This window comes from Tachypleus tridentatus, chromosome 4, assembly GCF_004210375.1.
Source record: "Tachypleus tridentatus isolate NWPU-2018 chromosome 4, ASM421037v1, whole genome shotgun sequence".
NCBI classification, from domain to species: Eukaryota; Metazoa; Arthropoda; class Merostomata; order Xiphosura; family Limulidae; genus Tachypleus; species Tachypleus tridentatus.
The window spans coordinates 111235445-111255824 of NC_134828.1; the positions used below are offsets into that span (position 1 = coordinate 111235445).

General features: G+C 34.4%; 1 protein-coding gene across 1 annotated transcript in view; it reads right to left on the reverse strand.

Moving 5' to 3' along the window:
- Positions 1–20380, reverse strand: part of LOC143249879 (lachesin-like) — a 48295-nt gene that overhangs the window by 9315 nt on the left and 18600 nt on the right. The window contains exons 5-8 of the mRNA XM_076500470.1: positions 14538–14745; positions 13426–13584; positions 6016–6144; positions 4604–4891 (exon numbers count right to left, since the gene is read on the reverse strand). Coding sequence (XP_076356585.1) covers positions 4604–4891; positions 6016–6144; positions 13426–13584; positions 14538–14745 — 784 coding nt within the window. The remainder of the gene's footprint in view (positions 1–4603; positions 4892–6015; positions 6145–13425; positions 13585–14537; positions 14746–20380) is intronic.

Sequence of the window (20380 nt, forward strand, 5' to 3'; positions counted from 1 at the left end):
GCCGAGGCCGTGGACTATATGAACAAAAATAAGGACTTTCAGTTTTTTTATAAAAATTAAATAAGGTATTCTATCAGTATAACTTTGTAAAGGTGTTTGATACCATGAAATACTTAAGCCTTACCAAGTGCACAACAAACCAAACACCATGTCAGATTATGTGTGTAAAAGTGTTTAATACCATGAAATAGTTAAGCCTTACCAAGTGAACAACACACCAAAAAACATGTCAGATTTTGTGTGTAAAAGTGTTTAATACCATGAAATAGTTAAGCCTTACCAAGTGAACAACACACCAAACATGTCAGATTACGTTTCTAAAGGTGCTTAATACCATGAAATAGTTAAACCTTACCAAGTGCACAACAAACCAAACAACATGTCAGATTATGTGTGTAAAAGTGTTTAATACCATGAAATAGTTAAGCCTTACCAAGTGAACAACAAACCAAACACCATGTCAGATTATGTGTGTAAAAGTGTTTAATACCATGAAATAGTTAAACCTTACCAAGTGCACAACAAACCAAACACCATGTCAGATTACGTGTGTAAAAGTGTTTAATACCATGAAATAGTTAAACCTTACCAAGTGCACAACAAACCAAACACCATGTCAGATTATGTGTGTAAAAGTGCTTAATACCATGAAATAGTTAAACCTTACCAAGTGCACAACAAACCAAACACCATGTCAGATTACGTTTGTAAAGGTGTTTAATACCATGAAATAGTTAAGCCTTACCAAGTGCACAACAAACCAAACACCATGTCAGATTACATGTGTAAAAGTGCTGAATACCATGAAATAGTTAAGCCTTACCAAGTGCACAACAAACCAAACACCATGTCAGATTACGTTTGTAAAGGTGTTTAATACCATGAAATAGTTAAGCCTTACCAAGTGCACAACAAACCAAACACCATGTCAGATTACGTTTGTAAAGGTGTTTAATATCATGAAAAGTTGAACCTTACCAAGTGCACAACAAGCCAAACAACATGTCAGATTATGTGTGTAAAAGTGTTTAATACCATGAAATAGTTAAGCCTTACCAAGTGAACAACAAACCAAACAACATGTCAGATTACGTTTCTAAAGGTGTTTAATACCATGAAATAGTTAAACCTTACCAAGTGCACAACAAACCAAACACCATGTCAGATTATGTGTGTAAAAGTGCTTAATACCATGAAATAGTTAAACCTTACCAAGTGCACGTGTGTAAAAGTGTTTAATACCATGAAATAGTTAAGCCTCACCAAGTGCACAACAAACCAAACACCATGTCAGATTACGTGTGTAAAAGTGCTTAATACCATGAAATAGTTAAACCTTACCAAGTGCACAACAAACCAAACACCATGTCAGATTACGTGTAAAGTGTAAAAGTGTTTAATACCATGAAATAGTTAAGCCTTACCAAGTGCACAACAAACCAAACAACATGTCAGATTATGTTGTTTAATACCATGAAATAGTTAAGCCTTACCAAGTGAACAACAAACCAAACAACATGTCAGATTACGTTTGTAAAGGTGTTTAATACCATGAAATAGTTAAACCTTACCAAGTGCACAACAAACCAAACACCATGTCAGATTATGTTTGTAAAGGTGTTTAATACCATGAAATAGTTAAACCTTACCAAGTGCACAACAAACCAAACACCATGTCAGATTACGTGTTGTAAAGGTGTTTAATACCATGAAATAGTTAAACCTTACCAAGTGCACAACAAACCAAACACCATGTCAGATTAAAAGTGCTTAATACCATGAAATAGTTGTAAACAACAAACCAAACACCATGTCAGATTACATGTGTAAAAGTGCTGAATACCATGAAATAGTTAAACCTTACCAAGTGCACAACAAACCAAACAACATGTCAGATTATGTGTGTAAAAGTGTTTAATACCATGAAATAGTTAAACCTTACCAAGTGCACAACAAACCAAACAACATGTCATATTACGTTTGTAAAGGTGTTTAATACCATGAAATAGTTAAACCTTACCAAGTGCACAACAAACCAAACACCATGTCAGATTATGTTTGTAAAGGTGTTTAATACCATGAAATAGTTAAACCTTACCAAGTGCACAACAAACCAAACACCATGTCAGATTATGTTTGTAAAGGTGTTTAATACCATGAAATAGTTTAGACTTACCAAGTGCACAACAAACCAAACACCATGTCAGATTATGTTTGTAAAGGTGTTTAATACCATGAAATAGTTAAACCTTACCAAGTGCACAACAAACCAAACAACATGTCAGATTATGTGTGTAAAGGTGTTTAATACCATGAAATAGTTAAACCTTACCAAGTGCACAACAAACCAAACAACATGTCAGATTATGTTTGTAAAGGTGTTTAATACCATGAAATAGTTAAACCTTACCAAGTGCACAACAAACCAAACACCATGTCAGATTATGTTTGTAAAGGTGTTTAATACCATGAAATAGTTAAACCTTACCAAGTGCACAACAAACCAAACACCATGTCAGATTATGTTTGTAAAGGTGTTTAATACCATGAAATAGTTAAACCTTACCAAGTGCACAACAAACCAAACACCATGTCAGATTATGTTTGTAAAGGTGTTTAATACCATGAAATAGTTTAGACTTACCAAGTGCACAACAAACCAAACACCATGTCAGATTATGTTTGTAAAGGTGTTTAATACCATGAAATAGTTAAACCTTACCAAGTGCACAACAAACCAAACACCATGTCAGATTACGTTTGTAAAGGTGTTTAATACCATGAAATAGTTAAACCTTACCAAGTGCACAACAAACCAAACAACATGTCAGATTATGTGTGTAAAAGTGTTTAATACCATGAAATAGTTAAACCTTACCAAGTGCACAACAAACCAAACAACATGTCAGATTACGTTTGTAAAGGTGTTTAATACCATGAAATAGTTAAACCTTACCAAGTGCACAACAAACCAAACACCATGTCAGATTATGTTTGTAAAGGTGTTTAATACCATGAAATAGTTTAGACTTACCAAGTGCACAACAAACCAAACACCATGTCAGATTATGTTTGTAAAGGTGTTTAATACCATGAAATAGTTAAACCTTACCAAGTGCACAACAAACCAAACACCATGTCAGATTACGTTTGTAAAGGTGTTTAATACCATGAAATAGTTAAACCTTACCAAGTGCACAACAAACCAAACACCATGTCAGATTATGTTTGTAAAGGTGTTTAATACCATGAAATAGTTAAACCTTACCAAGTGCACAACAAACCAAACACCATGTCAGATTACGTTTGTAAAGGTGTTTAATACCATGAAATAGTTAAACCTTACCAAGTGCACAACAAACCATAGACTAATTCTAATGTTTCAACAGCTTGTTTGAATTTAAGTACAAAACTAGACAGATCTCTTCTCCACCCTTCGCAGATATCAAAACTCGAATTTTAGCTTTGTGAGATGTGTGACTTATCGTTAAGCCACGGTGTGAGGATGGTCAAACTTAAAGTAAATGTTTCAAAACCAATCATCTAGTAGTTAAAATTCCTTCTCTTTGTGGTGAGGAAGCCACGATCACATGAAGATAATGCATTACATCACCCTTCCACGTCCACAACAATATTTTTACGCACCACGTGCTAACCATTCTCTGATATTTAACATGGCTGTACACCTATGAAATTTAGTTTATTTAGTCTCTTAAACCTCATTTTGAAGGCCGATGCCCGCATACAATTCAGAGTTAAAAATGTATCTTGTTTGGTGAACTGCACTGTTTTGTTCACTGTACTGAGTACCTCCCACACAGACGTGGGGCTGGAATAGCTTTCTTATAAATAAGGCAGAATTTGTATCCGAACTCTTTAATAACTAAACATTGAAAAAAATAGACCACCACGTTTACTAAATCCATAATTAATTGAATGTGTAGGCTAACTAAACTTTGGAAATTACGGCTTGTTATGTTAACACAAAATTACGTATAACATAATGAAAAATAATAAGCAAATTGAAATGCCTTTTACTACGGTTTGAGGAGTTACATAATTTTACAATAATAGGATTATATAATTATTAAGAAATGGGGTTATTAAACACTAAGAAATGGGTATTTTTTTCTTTGTTGAATTTTGTCCAAAGTTACGCGAGGATTATCTGCGCTAGTCTTTTCTAATTTAGAAATGATGGATTAGAGTGAAGGCAGCCAACCAACACTCCCCACCGCCAACTCTTGGTGTTCTCTTTATTATCTGAGAAAAGTAGGGTTAACCGACTATAATGATATTCGAGCTCGTGATCCGCACATTATGAGTCGAGCACCCAACCCGCCCACCAGACTCTGTGTGATTCATATTTCTTCCGTTTGAGAGAATCATTTAAAAGTGACAGTCAGAGAATTAATGAAAGGTGAATGGACGTAATAACAGAGAAAGGAGACATTTTTATAAAAACGGAGACATTTAATAACGAGGAGGTTAAGACCTCATGCTGTAAAAACGTGGTCGTAGCTCCTTGCTTTCACAAAGTTATTTAACACTTTAGGCTTAAGTATCGTGGTTGTAATACATCAAGCTTGAAGGTATTACATACTGTATAATGTCAGAGACCCTTCGGATTTCCCTATTTCATTCCTTGCACTACATATATATGATCCATAATCTACAGGTTCTATATTGAGGACGGTAAGTTTTACGTGGGACTTGTACGTGTTTTGCGCCAGGTATGTTTTGTACTTGTCTTCTCTGTCGTGAATGTGATCAGCTTCTCGAAACCAGAAAGATGCTGCTGTTGGTTGGGATTCGATATAACACTCCAAAGTCCTGTTCGAGCCCAGCGGTGCCCCGACAAACTGATTAGGTATCCATATGGTAGGAGGAACTGAAAGAAATGAACCATTGATTTATATTAGATTCTTCCAAGAGCAAAGTTACCGTAAAAACAAAAAATTATTTGAATATCATATACTGCGTATTTGGCTCGACATGGCCAGGCGGGTTAAGGTGTTCGACTCGTAATCAAAAGGTCGTGAGTTCGAATCCCCTTGACATCAAACATGCTCGCCTTTTCAGCCGCGGGGGCGTTGTTATGTGACGGTCAATTCCACTATTCGTTGGTAAAAGAGTAGCCGAAGAGTTAGCGAAGGGTGGTGATGACTAGAGGCCTTCCCTCTTGTCTTACACTGATAAATTAGGGACGGCTAGTGGAGGTATCCCTCGTGTGGTTTTGCGCGAAATTCAAAAACAAACAACCAATGCTGAGTATTCATAATAATATGATTAAGTTCTTTGAAGCTATATTGTAGGTATTCGTGTTTATTGGTTGTTATATTTACAACTAGGTAAAGTTTGTTTAAGCACAGAAATACTATAAGTCATCACTTCATTAAGACTACCTGTTTCGCCGAGACAGCCTCGTTGCTTTGCGCCATTAGACGGCAAACAGGCAATCAACTAATTCTACATTCAGCAAAAAGTGTGACGAATAAAGGTTCTCAGGTATTGTTCAATAAACAGTCAGTTTTGGGTGAAATAATAATTAGAGTAATAGGAAACGTCTCTAAGAAAACAGTACAATAGTTCATATTTTTAAGCTTCTAGAAATAAATACCATTTTTATTTGTCTTGTTGGAAATACAGTTTTATTTTGGTGAGTTACTTAAAGTAGATAAACTGATAACAAACAACAGGACTGTTTATCTTCGGAGAAATATTTCAAAAACGGCTATTTGAAGAAGAGATAACGTTTGTGGCACCAGTTAACACATTTCTGTTGTTTTCTTTCGTCGAAAACAAATTGATAAAAAAATTCTCATTAATATTTAAAAAGTTTGTAACTGAACTTTCGACTAATCTGTACAAAGTTGTCCGAAGGCATAGTCAGATATTTTTGTAGTAGTAGTGGTTGTTTGATCAGTTTCAAAAATACAGCGTTCTGCAAGATATACACACTTAATAATTAATCAGATTTAGTGATAAGTTACTCAAACACAACAGTCAACTTACACTTGACTTGGAGGTAAAGTCTCCGTCGGATGGAAGGAGGAACGTTGTTTGTAGCTATGCAGAGATAAGCCCCCATATGTTCCCTGGTTACCGACATAAAAGTGATGCTGTTTCCTCCATATTGTTTAACTATTTGAAAAGAAAGATGTTGAGAAAAAATATCATATAATACAGTCTTGGATAAATTGTTTACATATTTTGTAACAAATAAAATCATTATTATTAAGATCGAATACGTTCGCTGTGTGTATTGGCATTGTTTCAGGTTTTATCGGGACGAGATTCTTCACAATGGGCGCCCGTGACTCGCTAGCGATTAACTTCTACAATAAAAGGACAGTACACAATCCACATGTTTCAAAATAATATATTCAAAACAATTTAAACGAATGTACAAAAATTTGTTGCACTGTTGGTTATCACAGTTGTGTCCAAAGCTACAATATTTATTTCATTAAAAGCCACATAAACGTGTTCAGTTACTTTAAAATACACTTTCAAAAGAGAAAGTATTTTCTATATCTCTGTTATTACACAAAAAGCTGTGAAACTCTTTTCAGAAATGACCTGTTATGGCTAAACTGATAATCACGCAGTCCAACTTCACTTTTACTGTCGCTTGCACTAAATTAACTTCAACGTGTTCAGTTACCTGGTCTCCTATACATGTGTATTGCTCAACTGAGGTTTAAAACTTTCTACAAAGTACAAAATATCGTGATGTAATAATAACCACTTAAAGCAACAAGAAAAATTCAGAATGTTTGAGTAATACGACGTTAATTCACAACAACTGAACTAGACAATAAATTATTCGTAAATAGTTACATAAGCAAGCTGACTATAACTATCGCTTCTAAAAGTAACTTATCTTAAAGCTAACAAAATATAGACTGAATAATTGTCTCGTATTAAACTTAAAATGAACAGTCGTGTTTATATAAAACATTGTCATTGTGGAACACAAAATTATTGCGAAATGTTTCTGTTAAGGACATGAATAGCAGTTTTCCACCATGATGAATAGCAGTTTTCCACTATGATGAATAGCTGCCAAAACGCCCCACATGGCCAAGCGTGTTAAGGCGTGCGACTCGTAATCTGAGGGTCGCGGGTTCGCATCCCCGTCGCGCCAAACATGCTCGCCACTATTCGTTGGTAAAAGAGTAGCTTAAGAGTTGGCGGTGGGTGGTGATGACTAGCTGCCTTCCCTCTAGTCTTACACTGCTAAATTGGGTACGGCTAGCACAGATAACTCTCATGTAGCTTTGCGCGAAATTCAAAACAAACAAACAAACAAAAGCTGCCAAAACATTTACTGAACCACCTTGTGTAAGAAAGACAGCCTTCCCTTATTTGTTCTCCAGGCAAACGACGAATACGAATCCTATCATCAGTTTTTAAAAGCCGGAAACAGGATACATATGGAAAGATGACACGTCACCATTGTCCTAACTGTAAGTTGACATGCTGTAAAATGGGGGCATGCAACAGTTGAAAATAACTGATGTTCAGTTGTTTCACAGGATGTTAAATGTGTCCTTGTCAAAATGTTGAGCGATTAGCACATCATCCCATTCTGTGATACTGTCACATTTTTTGTTTATTTGTCACTATCATATCATTAGATGTTGTATAACTATGACATCAATCAGATTACTTGGCCTGTGTTACTGTCACGTTATCTCATACCATGCAAATACCAAATTACCTCACTTGTGTTACTACATGTTGCAGTAGGTCATAGTCAATGTGGTAACACCGGTAAGATACGAACACAAGAGTTTTGTCACTATTCCTTTCTTTGCGAAAATTCGTGTAGATTATTTTGGAATTATAAGACTTCTTTAACGTAAAAATATTATAGCATTTGTAATTGTTTATAAAAGAGTAGCCCAAGAGTTGGCATTGAGTGGTGGTGATTAGCGTAGATACCATTCGTGTAGCTTTGTGCGAAATTCAAAACAAACCAAACCGAAGTCGATGAAATAAGCAGACATAACTGTTATGATTGTATTTCTTAGGCTACATAGTTCGACAGCATATCCATTGCTGGTAATATAAATCATTCCAACGTAAAAAATTGTAGACTAGTTTTGTTTTAAGAATAAACTCTAACAATTAAATTTCATCGCTGTGAGTGAATATTTTATTTAACCCTGTAACTGACATGAGAACCTAGGCTGTCTACACTTTGTTATGTAAGATCTCATCAATAGATAGAGAATATGAAGGGAAGTAACATAGCTTTATTTCCCCATCAGTTTCTTTTGATGGGGAATCCTTATTCTTCGGTCTAGACATTATTCCGTTTCAGAGAAAATATATAAATCAAAAGAAGCTATCTGATCAATAACATACTGACGCCAGGTCAGCAGGTCGTAGTCATTTCTGTTACTCGTGTCCATTGGATCTGCAGCCGGATAAAAAACTAATAAAATTCTCAAAACCAAAAAGCCCCTATTCATACACTCCTAATGGCAATCTTTCCATTGGAAAATAGCTCACGTCTCAGCTGAATTTTTTTGTTTGTTATAATTTTGCTTGAAAAAGTTGCAGACAAGTTTGTTTTTTTCATAGTTAGATATTTCAACTGAGAAAATAGAAGTGAAAAATGATTCGAAATGGTCTGAATGAAAGTATACAAGCAAATGGTAACATTTTCAGGTTGTATTTTCTGTACTATTTACTTCTGAAATAGACACAGGAAAAATACATTTATTTAAAAATCTATTAATATGTAACAGTGACACATGGAAACATGAAAGTACTTCGCTGAAAGTCAGTTAATCTAGCAGAGATCTATGTAACAACTACATCGTAACTAGCTTCTCTTCATCAACTTCTGGAATGAAGTGGACTAAATCTTAAAAGAACGTAAACACCGCCTTCCAATTGGTCATCAATATTTGTGTAACCGTTACGTTTCTACACGTATTTACAATCCTTGTGTAACCTTGACGTTTATACACTTATTAACAATCCTTGTATAACCCTCACGTTTCTACACGTATTAATAATCCTTGTATAACCGTTACGTTTCTACACGTATTTACAATCCTTGTATAACCTTCACGTTTATACACGTATTAACAATCCTTGTGTAACCTTGACGTTTATACACTTATTAACAATCCTTGTATAACCCTCACGTTTCTACACGTATTAACAATCCTTGTATAACCTTCACGTTTATACACGTATTAACAATCCTTGTATAACCTTCACGTTTATACACGTATTAACAATCCTTGTGTAACCTTCACGTTTCTACACGTGTTAACAATCCTTATATAGCCGTCACGTTTATACACGTATTAACAATCCTTGTATAACCGTCACGTTTCTACACGTATTAATAATCCTTGTGTAACCGTTACGTTTCTACACGTATTTACAATCCTTGTATAACCTTCACGTTTATACACGTATTACCAATCCTTGTATAACCTTCACGTTTATACACGTATTAACAATCCTTGTGTAACCTTCACGTTTCTACACGTATTAACAATCCTTGTATAGCCGTCACGTTTATACACGTATTTATGAACCCTCTCTCAGTTCTACCATTCACAGACATAATAGTGTACCCACCTTTACCACCTATTTTGAATGGTTTCGTTATATTTGTTGTTTTTATGTTCATTTCCTCTTTCTTTAAGAAATCTTTCATTTCAGTTTGGAAACTGACAACTGTAGATCTAAGGATATATCTCAGAACGGCTGTTAGGGTATTAACACTTTCACCAATAAAGCAGAGAACAACATTTCCACCTCCTCAGTTAATCTTCAGGTCGAAACGTTATTCTCTGCTTTATTGGTGAAAGTGTTAATACCCATACCAGCCGTCCTGAGATATATTTTTACCTCAGGTGGGTTTTAAGTCATCATGGTATCTAAGAATATCTGACCTTCAGTTCATGACCCCAAACCATCCGCTTTCTCCTGTTTATGTTGTCTGTCTCGTTCTGTATAAGACTAGTATTTGTCTACAGTACAGAGTATATCCTTTCACGCCTTATCTCTTATATGATTTATCAAGTTACCCTAGTTTTGATTCTGGTCTTTCTCCAGAAATACTCAGTTCTTGTCGGTGTTTATTTCTATTCGTGTCTGACTCTTATTCCTGTAATAAATCTAATTACTCTATTTCGGTTTGCAGTGTTCCATGGGCCTTATCTTTATAAACACAAGTACAACTGTAAAATTATTCTAGCAGTATGTTAGGGTTAGGGACTTCTGACACTAACCACGTAAAGGACTTCTTCAGAATACAGTTAGATTCCAATTTGTTTTGTTTTTCCTCTAAAGATCTGTGTATTACTTTAAATGTCCACAGTATTTATTTGACACGACAACCAGACAACAAACACAATGGTTTCGTGTTTGAGTAATTAGAGAAAAATGTGACTGCCCCCACAAAAATAAACTTTGAAAGCAGTTAGCAGATGTAGGATCTTGAACAAAGTACAAATCAGGCAATTCGAGAAGGAAACAAACTCTAATTCAGCCACTAATATGAAGGAGTGCACCTCAAACAATAAAGATACACTTGAGGTCTGCATTTTCCAACATTTCTTATCATTGTAACAGATATTTCCCATTTTAAAGGCTTAAAGAAACCACGTGTTCATCTCAGAGAACACAGATGGAAGTTATTGCAAAATAAACTTCTTTATATGCGCATCATTCCTCGTAACTATCAGCTTTGTAATCCGCAGAGAGCCATACGAAATCAGGTCGAGTCTTTCTCACTGTATCTGCTACGTTAGGGAAGAACCATGGAGGATATTAACACTAACGTGGCGTGACATCGTTTATGACAAGCATGTTCAACATTATGAACAGCAGTCGAAACTGCACTTCCACTCCATTTTATTCTTTGAGATCCAACGAGCCATTAAAAACTCTTGATGATACCCATACTATGGCAAAAATAAAGAGGGCGCTGTCTTATTATTGTTTTCATTTGTTTGTTTGTTTTGTTTGTTTTTGAATTTCGCACAAAGCTACTCGAGGGCTATCTGTGCTAGCCGTCCCTAATTTAGCAGTGTAAGACTAGAGGGAAGGCAGCTAGTCATCACCACCCACCGCCAACTCTTGGGCTACTCTTTTACCAACGAATAGTGGGATTGACCGTCACATTATAACGCCCCCACGGCTGGGAGGGGGAGCATGTTTGGCGCGACGCGGGCGCGAACCCGCGACCCTCGGATTACAAGTCGCACGCCTTACGCGCTAGGCCATGCCGGGCCTATTGTTTTCATACAAGCTTGTGGTCAACAGATATATATTCAGGCAAACCTTTTTCAATTTTTATTTCTTATTCCTGGCATTTCTAATATTTATGCAAATAAATAACATTTAATGCGTTATGCATCTCCACAACAACACAATGTGATTACTTGGCAACCCAAGTCTTCAGTTTTTCTATAAGATGTTTTAAAGGACCTGTGGACCTGCTGTTTATATTATTCTTAATTACACCAGACAAGTGTAATTTGTCATCTTTTTTTTTTAAATTACAGAAAGCAAACTGATCTGTGTACCCATCTTGTTCAAAATTACAGAAGGTAAACTGGTCTGTGTACCCATCTTGTTCAAAATTACAGAAGGCAAACTGGTCTGTGTGCTCATCTTGTTCAAAATTACAGAAGGTAAACTGATCTGTGTACCCATCTTGTTCAAAATTACAGAAGGTAAACTGGTCTGTGTGCTCATCTTGTTCAAAATTACAGAAGGTAAACTGGTCTGTGTACCCATCTTGTTCAAAATTACAGAAGGTAAACTGATCTGTGTACCCATCTTGTTCAAAATTACAGAAGGTAAACTGGTCTGTGTGCTCATCTTGTTCAAAATTACAGAAGGTAAACTGGTCTGTGTGCTCATCTTGTTCAAAATTACAGAAGGTAAACTGGTCTGTGTACCCATCTTGTTCAAAATTACAGAAGGCAAACTGGTCTGTGTGCTCATCTTGTTCAAAATTACAGAAGGTAAACTGGTCTGTGTACCCATCTTGTTCAAAATTACAGAAGGTAAACTGGTCTGTGTACCCATCTTGTTCAAAATTACAGAAGGCAAACTGGTCTGTGTACCCATCTTGTTCAAAATTACAGAAGGCAAACTGGTCTGTGTGCTCATCTTGTTCAAAATTACAGAAGGTAAACTGGTCTGTGTACCCATCTTGTTCAAAATTACAGAAGGTAAACTGGTCTGTGTACCCATCTTGTTCAAAATTACAGAAGGTAAACTGGTCTGTGTACCCATCTTGTTCAAAATTACAGAAGGTAAACTGGTCTGTGTACCCATCTTGTTCAAAATTACAGAAGGTAAACTGGTCTGTGTGCTCATCTTGTTCAAAACTACAGAAGGTAAACTGGTCTGTGTACCCATCTTGTTCAAAATTACAGAAGGTAAACTGGTCTGTGTGCTCATCTTGTTCAAAATTACAGAAGGCAAACTGGTCTGTGTACCCATCTTGTTCAAAATTACAGAAGGCAAACTGATCTGTGTGCTCATCTTGTTCAAAACTACAGAAGGTAAACTGGTCTGTGTACCCATCTTGTTCAAAATTACAGAAGGCAAACTGATCTGTGTGCTCATCTTGTTCAAAACTACAGAAGGCAAACTGATCTGTGTACCCATCTTTTTTTTAAATTACAGAAGGCAAACTGATCTGTTTGTCTACCTTTTTTCAAAATTAAAGAAGGCAAACTCATCTGTGTACCCATATTGTTCAAAATTACAGAAGGCAAACTGATCTGTGTGCTCATCTTGTTCAAAACTACAGAAGGTAAACTGGTCTGTGTACCCATCTTGTTCAAAATTACAGAAGGCAAACTGATCTGTGTGCTCATCTTGTTCAAAACTACAGAAGGCAAACTGATCTGTGTACCCATCTTTTTTTTAAATTACAGAAGGCAAACTGATCTGTTTGTCTACCTTTTTTCAAAATTAAAGAAGGCAAACTCATCTGCGCACCCATCCTTTTTAAAATTACAAATGGTAAATTGATCTGTGTACCTACCTTTCATCAAAAGTACAGAAGGCAAACTCATCTGTGTACCCATCTTTTTGACAATTGCAGAAGATAAAATGATCTGTGCACCCATCTTGTTCAAAATTACAGAAAGCAAACTGATCTGTGCACTCATATTTTTTGGAATATTTATGAGTATACATATGAGTTAATAAGGAAAACAATTAACTTACTAAATAGTAAATGAAGAGTCAGACTTACATTTTTAATAAATATTTTACTGTGAAAACTAAACGGATCTAAAAAAACTTTTGATGACAAGGAACTGAATTTTTAGAAAATAAATATTTTTAGACAGCCTGAACGGATAACAAAGTTTCCTACGTTGTTTCTTCAAGCCGTCTCTAAACTTTTAAAATAACATGTACCTTCTTGACCTCCAACTTTGAAGCTTCTGTTGTCTTCTCTACACCATTTGATGGAAGGTTGAGGATTTCCTGTAGCATTACAGGTGAGAGTGAAGTTCTCGGCGTACTCCATGACGTCAGTACTGGTACTGGTGGTGCTCCTGTCGAAAGCTGGGGGAACTAACAGATGAACAACAATTTAACTTATGAGTACCCAACTCTCTGACTAGATTCTGTGTAACTTATGACTATCCAACTCTCTGACCAGGTTCTGTTTAACTTATGAGTATCCAACTCTCTGACTAGATTCTGTGTAACTTATGAGTATCCAACTCTCTGACTAGGTTCTGTTTAACTTATGAGTATCCAACTCCCTGACTAGATTCAGTTTAACTTATGAGTATCCAACTCTCTAACTAGGTTTAAGCTGTGTTAGTTATAACAATCAGACCTCTGATTGCAATAAAGACAACCTGACAAAAGCCATCTTCTTATCAGATCACTGTTGTCTTCCAACTTACAAAAGTTGAGTCACATCCTCCTACAAGATTTTCGTAAATGAAAAAAACAACCTGATTTATCAGAACAATGTTTTCAGAAAGGTTATAAGAGTTACCAGTATTTAACAGTTTTTGTTTCTTATCAAAAACTCTCTCGACGTACTAGCGGTAAGCTTAAGAACTTACAAAGATACGAAGCAAAGGTGGATTCGCCAAGTGAACACAGCAGATAACTCAATGTAGTTTTGCTCTTCGCAAAAAAAACAACAACACCACAATAAAATGGATTTTAAATGTTTTAAACTGTAGTTGACTACGTGGTGTCTCTCTCAAATCCTACAGTTTACGTTTCAAATGGATAATATGTTATAAATAATCGAAACTGAAACTTTCATGTGTGAACGTTCTCTACAGAGTGAATAGTACCTTGGATTACCTATCAGTAAAGTTTCTTTGGAAACCATTTTACAAGAGTAGAGTTGTTGTTGTTGTTTCTCTGCCTAAACCCAAAGCTCATAACGTTTATAAGTGCAAATGACTGATCCTACACATAGATTCATTTCAAACAATCACTTCATGAGATGCCTTAATCACTTTAACGTCAGTTTTTCGTTGTATTTCTTTAACACTTACCGACAACTTCTAGATAAGCAGGTTTCGTTTTCAAGACTGGAGTGTTAATCTGACACATGTAATAGCCTTTGTCCTCCAGTGTAACCTTTTTAATTTTCAGTTTCCATATCCGTAGGTTCTGGTGGGACACACTGTAACGGTCACTCCTTAATATTAGTTTAGTATGCACCGCTATCAGCGTTTGGTTCTTTACGCGCAGCCACGCCACCTGTTGGGAAGATTTGAAGAACAGATGTAATTCATATGTTACGTATCTACCAAAAATAATTAGATAAAGTAATGAATAGTTTAAAATTTTCTGCCTTACACTGTCAGTAAAGTGTGACTATTCTTCAATCGTTACAACTCTACTCCTGTAGATCAGTTATTCGAGTTAAAACTAGAAAGGAAACGTCAAACCAGTAATTCGATAACAGAGTCTAATACAAAAGAATGATTCGCCTACAATAATATCTCTATAGTTTCTAAGTAACCCCAAAATTTGTAATTAGACCCCGTTTCCTGCACAAAGACACAAGGACCTCAGATAAAAGTTGTGTCATCTTATACGTTTCTCTTACTGACATGTAAGAAAATAAATAATTAATAAAATAAATTAACGCGCTTCTAAGAAACATTATAAAAAGCAGTGTAACTGGCCAGATTGTATATAATAAAATAATTAACAATATCGATCAAAACAATCAACGGCATCTAATAAAACTATAAGTTGTATGTAGTAAAAAAGTAGACTTTATCTAATAAAAGATGGATTGCTTCAAATAAAACGATGAATTATTCTGAACAAAAAGATTAATTATACTGAATATAAATAAATAACAAAATCTATTAAAATAATGGATTGCATTTAACAAAATAATGAATTTTCTCTTTAAAAAACGCACATTTCCTATGACACTTTATTTCTCAACATAATGGTTTTACTTTAGACAATAATACATTGTTTTAAGTAAGTGTATTTAGGATGAGAAAGTATATCATTTTGGCAGGAATAAGATTGGATTCGAAATAAAGGATGGGTAGATGTTAACACAAGTGGGTTGTTATTGGCAAAAAGCAGTCGCACTTTTAATTAAAGACATTGGGTATTTCAGGAAATAAAATTTTACGTTTTCAAGGCAAGTGGGTTACATTTTGTTAACTTTAACATTTCACGAGGTTTAAAAAAGTTGTTCTTTTTAATAACCTTACTGCATTTCGTTTTCATCATCCATTTCATTGTTAGCATTCCGCAACTTATCAGGCCACGATACTGTGGCGACCCCTTGTGGTATGTACTATTTCAAAACGTGTTTCGATTTTCTGCGTAATTAATAGTTGAGTCACAAAAGATATAATTTTGAAACACTATTTTTGGTTTATTAAACGCGTTTATAACATGTTTTTGTCATTAATAAATTTTAAAATATTAGATTTAAAGATATTTGTTCAAGTTGAACAATATCTGTTTTTTCTAATTAGACTTAGAGTAATTAAACCCTGATTGCCTACTAAGCTCTGCTCCTAATGTCATTGGTTTAAAGTACTCTATTAATACGTGATTTACTGTGTATTCTCAGCACTTGACAGTGGCACTTGCCTGCATGCCGATTAGCAACTGAGTATTTAGCAGGTAAATAGAATAAATATTCTGCGATAGTAGCGCCATCCAGTAGCAACCTACACAAATATCTCACTTCGAAAGTGCAATAAAATTTCATAAGTTAATCAAACAGCTTCACTTTGAAACAAAAAGGGTTTTGACAGCTATTCAGTGCTGTTCAATAATGTCGTATAACAAGTATGATAGTAACTATTCACTGTCTTTCACTAATGTCTTATAACAAGTATGACTGTAACTATTCACAGTCGTTCACTAATGCTTTATAACAAGTATGACAAACTATACACAGTTGTTCACTAATGTCTTATAACAAGTATGAATGTAACTATTCAGAGTTACTTACTAATGTCTTATAACAAGTATGGCTGTAACTATTCACAGTTATTCACTAATGTCTTATAACAAGTATGACTGTAACTATTCACAGTTGTTTATTGATGCCTTATAACAAGTATGATTGTAACTATTCACAGTTGTTTATTAATGCCTTATAACAAGTATGATTGTAACTATTCACAGTTGTTTATTAATGTCTTATAACAAGTATGATTGTAACTATTCACAGTTGTTTATTAATGCCTTATAACAAGTATGATTGTAACTATTCACAGTTGTTTATTAATGCCTTATAACAAGTATGATTGTAACTATTCACAGTTGTTTATTAATGTCTTATAACAAGTATGATTGTAACTATTCACAGTTGTTTATTGATGCCTTATAACAAGTATGATTGTAACTATTCACAGTTGTTTATTAATGCCTTATAACAAGTATGATTGTAACTATTCACAGTTGTTTATTAATGCCTTATAACAAGTATGATTGTAACTATTCACAGTTGTTTATTAATGTCTTGTAACAAGTATGATTGTAACTATTTACAGTTGTTTATTAATGTCTTATAACAAGTATTATTGTAACTATTTGCAGTTGTTTATTAATGTCTTATAACAAGTATGATTGTAACTATTCACAGTTGTTTATTAATGCCTTATAACAAGTATGATTGTAACTATTCACAGTTGTTTATTAATGCCTTATAACAAGTATGATTGTAATCATTTGTCGATGGCTTGTAAAAGGCTTACGCACCGTAACAACTGTTGTTGTAACAAGTGAATTTTATTGACAGAGTTCTAGTATCTTCTGTTTGTTGTATTCCATTCAGTCAGATGAGACCAGAACTGAACACAATGCGTCGTCAGTAAAATATAATACTACAAATTTTACGTAGTTGTAAGAGTATTATAATATACTCTTCTAATTTTCGAACGCCCTTTAAGGAGCAGATTAAAAATGCAGTGTTTAAATATGTAATAGGCCTGACACAATGTTTTATGACCCGTATAATTACTTATTAATTAAAAGCTGTCAAACTCTCATCCATTAACATTCTATTACTGGAAACTTTGTTATAATTTAAAATATTGTTGTAGATGCCACCTATAATTTGTGTGTTATTTTCTCAATCGGTATGGTATAAGTAAGATAAGTTTATTATGTCATCACTTTCATGTTTACATTCATGTTTGTAATATGATCTTCAGCTAGTTAAAGCTTTATCATGTTTTATATACACGTTGCTAACGTTACCTTAAGCTCTGATCCAAATGTTGCAAGGTTTGTGTCAACACTGTAAATAAAAATAGGGTGAAAGCAACACAGCTGGTGTTCTGTGTAACACAAACCTGGTGTTTGAACAATACAACACAGGTTCAGGTTACAACAACACAGTGTTTGAGTATTAACTAAACATAAGATACGAGTTTATACAATCTACAAAAACCTTACGAAAATACGTGTTTGTAAGAAATGTATATCATATACAAGACAACTGTGTTACAGTTCACACTGGTCTTTGCTTGTGGAATACTTTTTGTGTTTCTCGGTAAAACAGCATAACTTTTGTGTTAAATTAACAATACTAAACTTTAAGATGTAGCTCAACCCTTACAGCCCTCATGCCAAACATATTCTGCGCGAGTCTACTGTTTGTAATCTGTAGTTAAGCACAGAGCTACACAAAAAGCTTTTTGTGCTTTACTTACCGCGGGTATCGAAACCCAGTTTCTACAACTGTATGTCCAGAGATACACAGATGTGATACTTTGGGGCCCGCACGAGTCCCACCCGCAAACGTCACATCAGTCGTATCAATATTACCTTATGCAACACTAGTAACTTAAGCGCAACAACCATATTTAACACCGACACCATTTTTCGTTCATACCAGATATAGAGCAAATATTCGTGTCACAATTTTTGTACCCCAGTGGCTCAGCGGTATGTCTGTGGACTTACAACGCTAAAATCCGGGTTTCAATACCCGTGGTGGGCAGAGCACAGATAGCCTATTCTGTAGCTTTGTGCTTAATTCAAAACAAGTAGTAAATCTTTATAACTCAATATATCAAGAAGATAACTTAGTTTCATCCCCCGCTAGTACAACGGTAAGTCTCCGGATTTACAACGTTAAAATCAGGCGTTAGCTTCCCCTCGGTGGGCTCAGAAGATAGCCCGATGTAGCTATGCTATAAGAAAACACACACACACTCGCAGTTTTTCCCACCTCCTTCAACCAGTCATTCAAGTAATTCAAAATTTACATCATCCTAAACTATTCTTCTAAATCAGTAAGTTCACTTTTCTATAATACTCATGTCACCATTGTTATGTCTCTATATATTACTGTTATTAACTTCTCTCTATTATTAACTTGCGTATCTTACAATACTCATGTCACCATTGTTATGTCTCTATATATAACTGTTATTAACTTCTCTCTATTATTAACTTGCGTATCTTAAAATACTCATGTCACCATTATTATGTCTCTATATATTACTGTTATTAACTTCTCTCTATTATTAACTTGCGTATCTTACAATACTCATGTCACCATTGTTATGTCTCTATATATAACTGTTATTAACTTCTCTCTATTATTAACTTGCGTATCTTACAATACTCATGTCACCATTGTTATGTCTCTATATATAACTGTTATTAACTTCTCTCTATTATTAACTTACGTATCTTACAATACTCATGTCACCATTGTTATGTCTCTATATATAACTGTTATTAACTTCTCTCTATTATTAACTTGCGTATCTTACAATACTCATGTCACCATTGTTATGTCTCTATATATTACTGTTATTAACTTCTCTCTATTATTAACTTGCGTATCTTACAATACTCATGTCACCATTGTTATGTCTCTATATATTACTGTTATTAACTTCTCTCTATTATTAACTTGCGTATTTTACAATACTCATGTCACCATTGTTATGTCTCTATATATTACTGTTATTAACTTCTCTCTATTATTAACTTGCGAATCTTACAATACTCATGTCACCATTATTACGTCTCTATATATTACTGTTATTAACTTCTCTCTATTATTAACTTGCGTATCTTACAGTACTCATGTCACCATTGTTATGTCTCTATATATAACTGTTATTAACTTCTCTCTATTATTAACTTGCGTATCTTACAATACTCATGTCACCATTATTATGTCTCTATATATTACTGTTATTAACTTCTCTCTATTATTAACTTGCGTATCTTACAGTACTCATGTCACCATTGTTATGTCTCTATATATAACTGTTATTAACTTCTCTCTATTATTAACTTGCGTATCTTACAATACTCATGTCACCATTGTTATGTCTCTATATATTACTGTTATTAACTTCTCTCTATTATTAACTTTCGTATCTTAAAATACTCATGTCACCATTATTATGTCTCTATATATTACTGTTATTAACTTCTCTCTATTATTAACTTGCGTATCTTACAATACTCATGTCACCATTGTTATGTCTCTATATATTACTGTTATTAACTTCTCTCTATTATTAACTTTCGTATCTTACAATACTCATGTCACCATTGTTATGTCTCTATATATTACTGTTATTAACTTCTCTCTATTATTAACTTGCGTATCTTACAATACTCATGTCACCATTGTTATGTCTCTATATATTACTGTTATTAACTTCTCTCTATTATTAACTTTCGTATCTTACAATACTCATGTCACCATTGTTATGTCTCTATATATTACTGTTATTAACTTCTCTCTATTATTAACTTTCGTATCTTACAATACTCATGTCACCATTGTTATGTCTCTATATATAACTGTTATTAACTTCTCTCTATTATTAACTTGCGTATCTTACAATACTCATGTCACCATTGTTATATC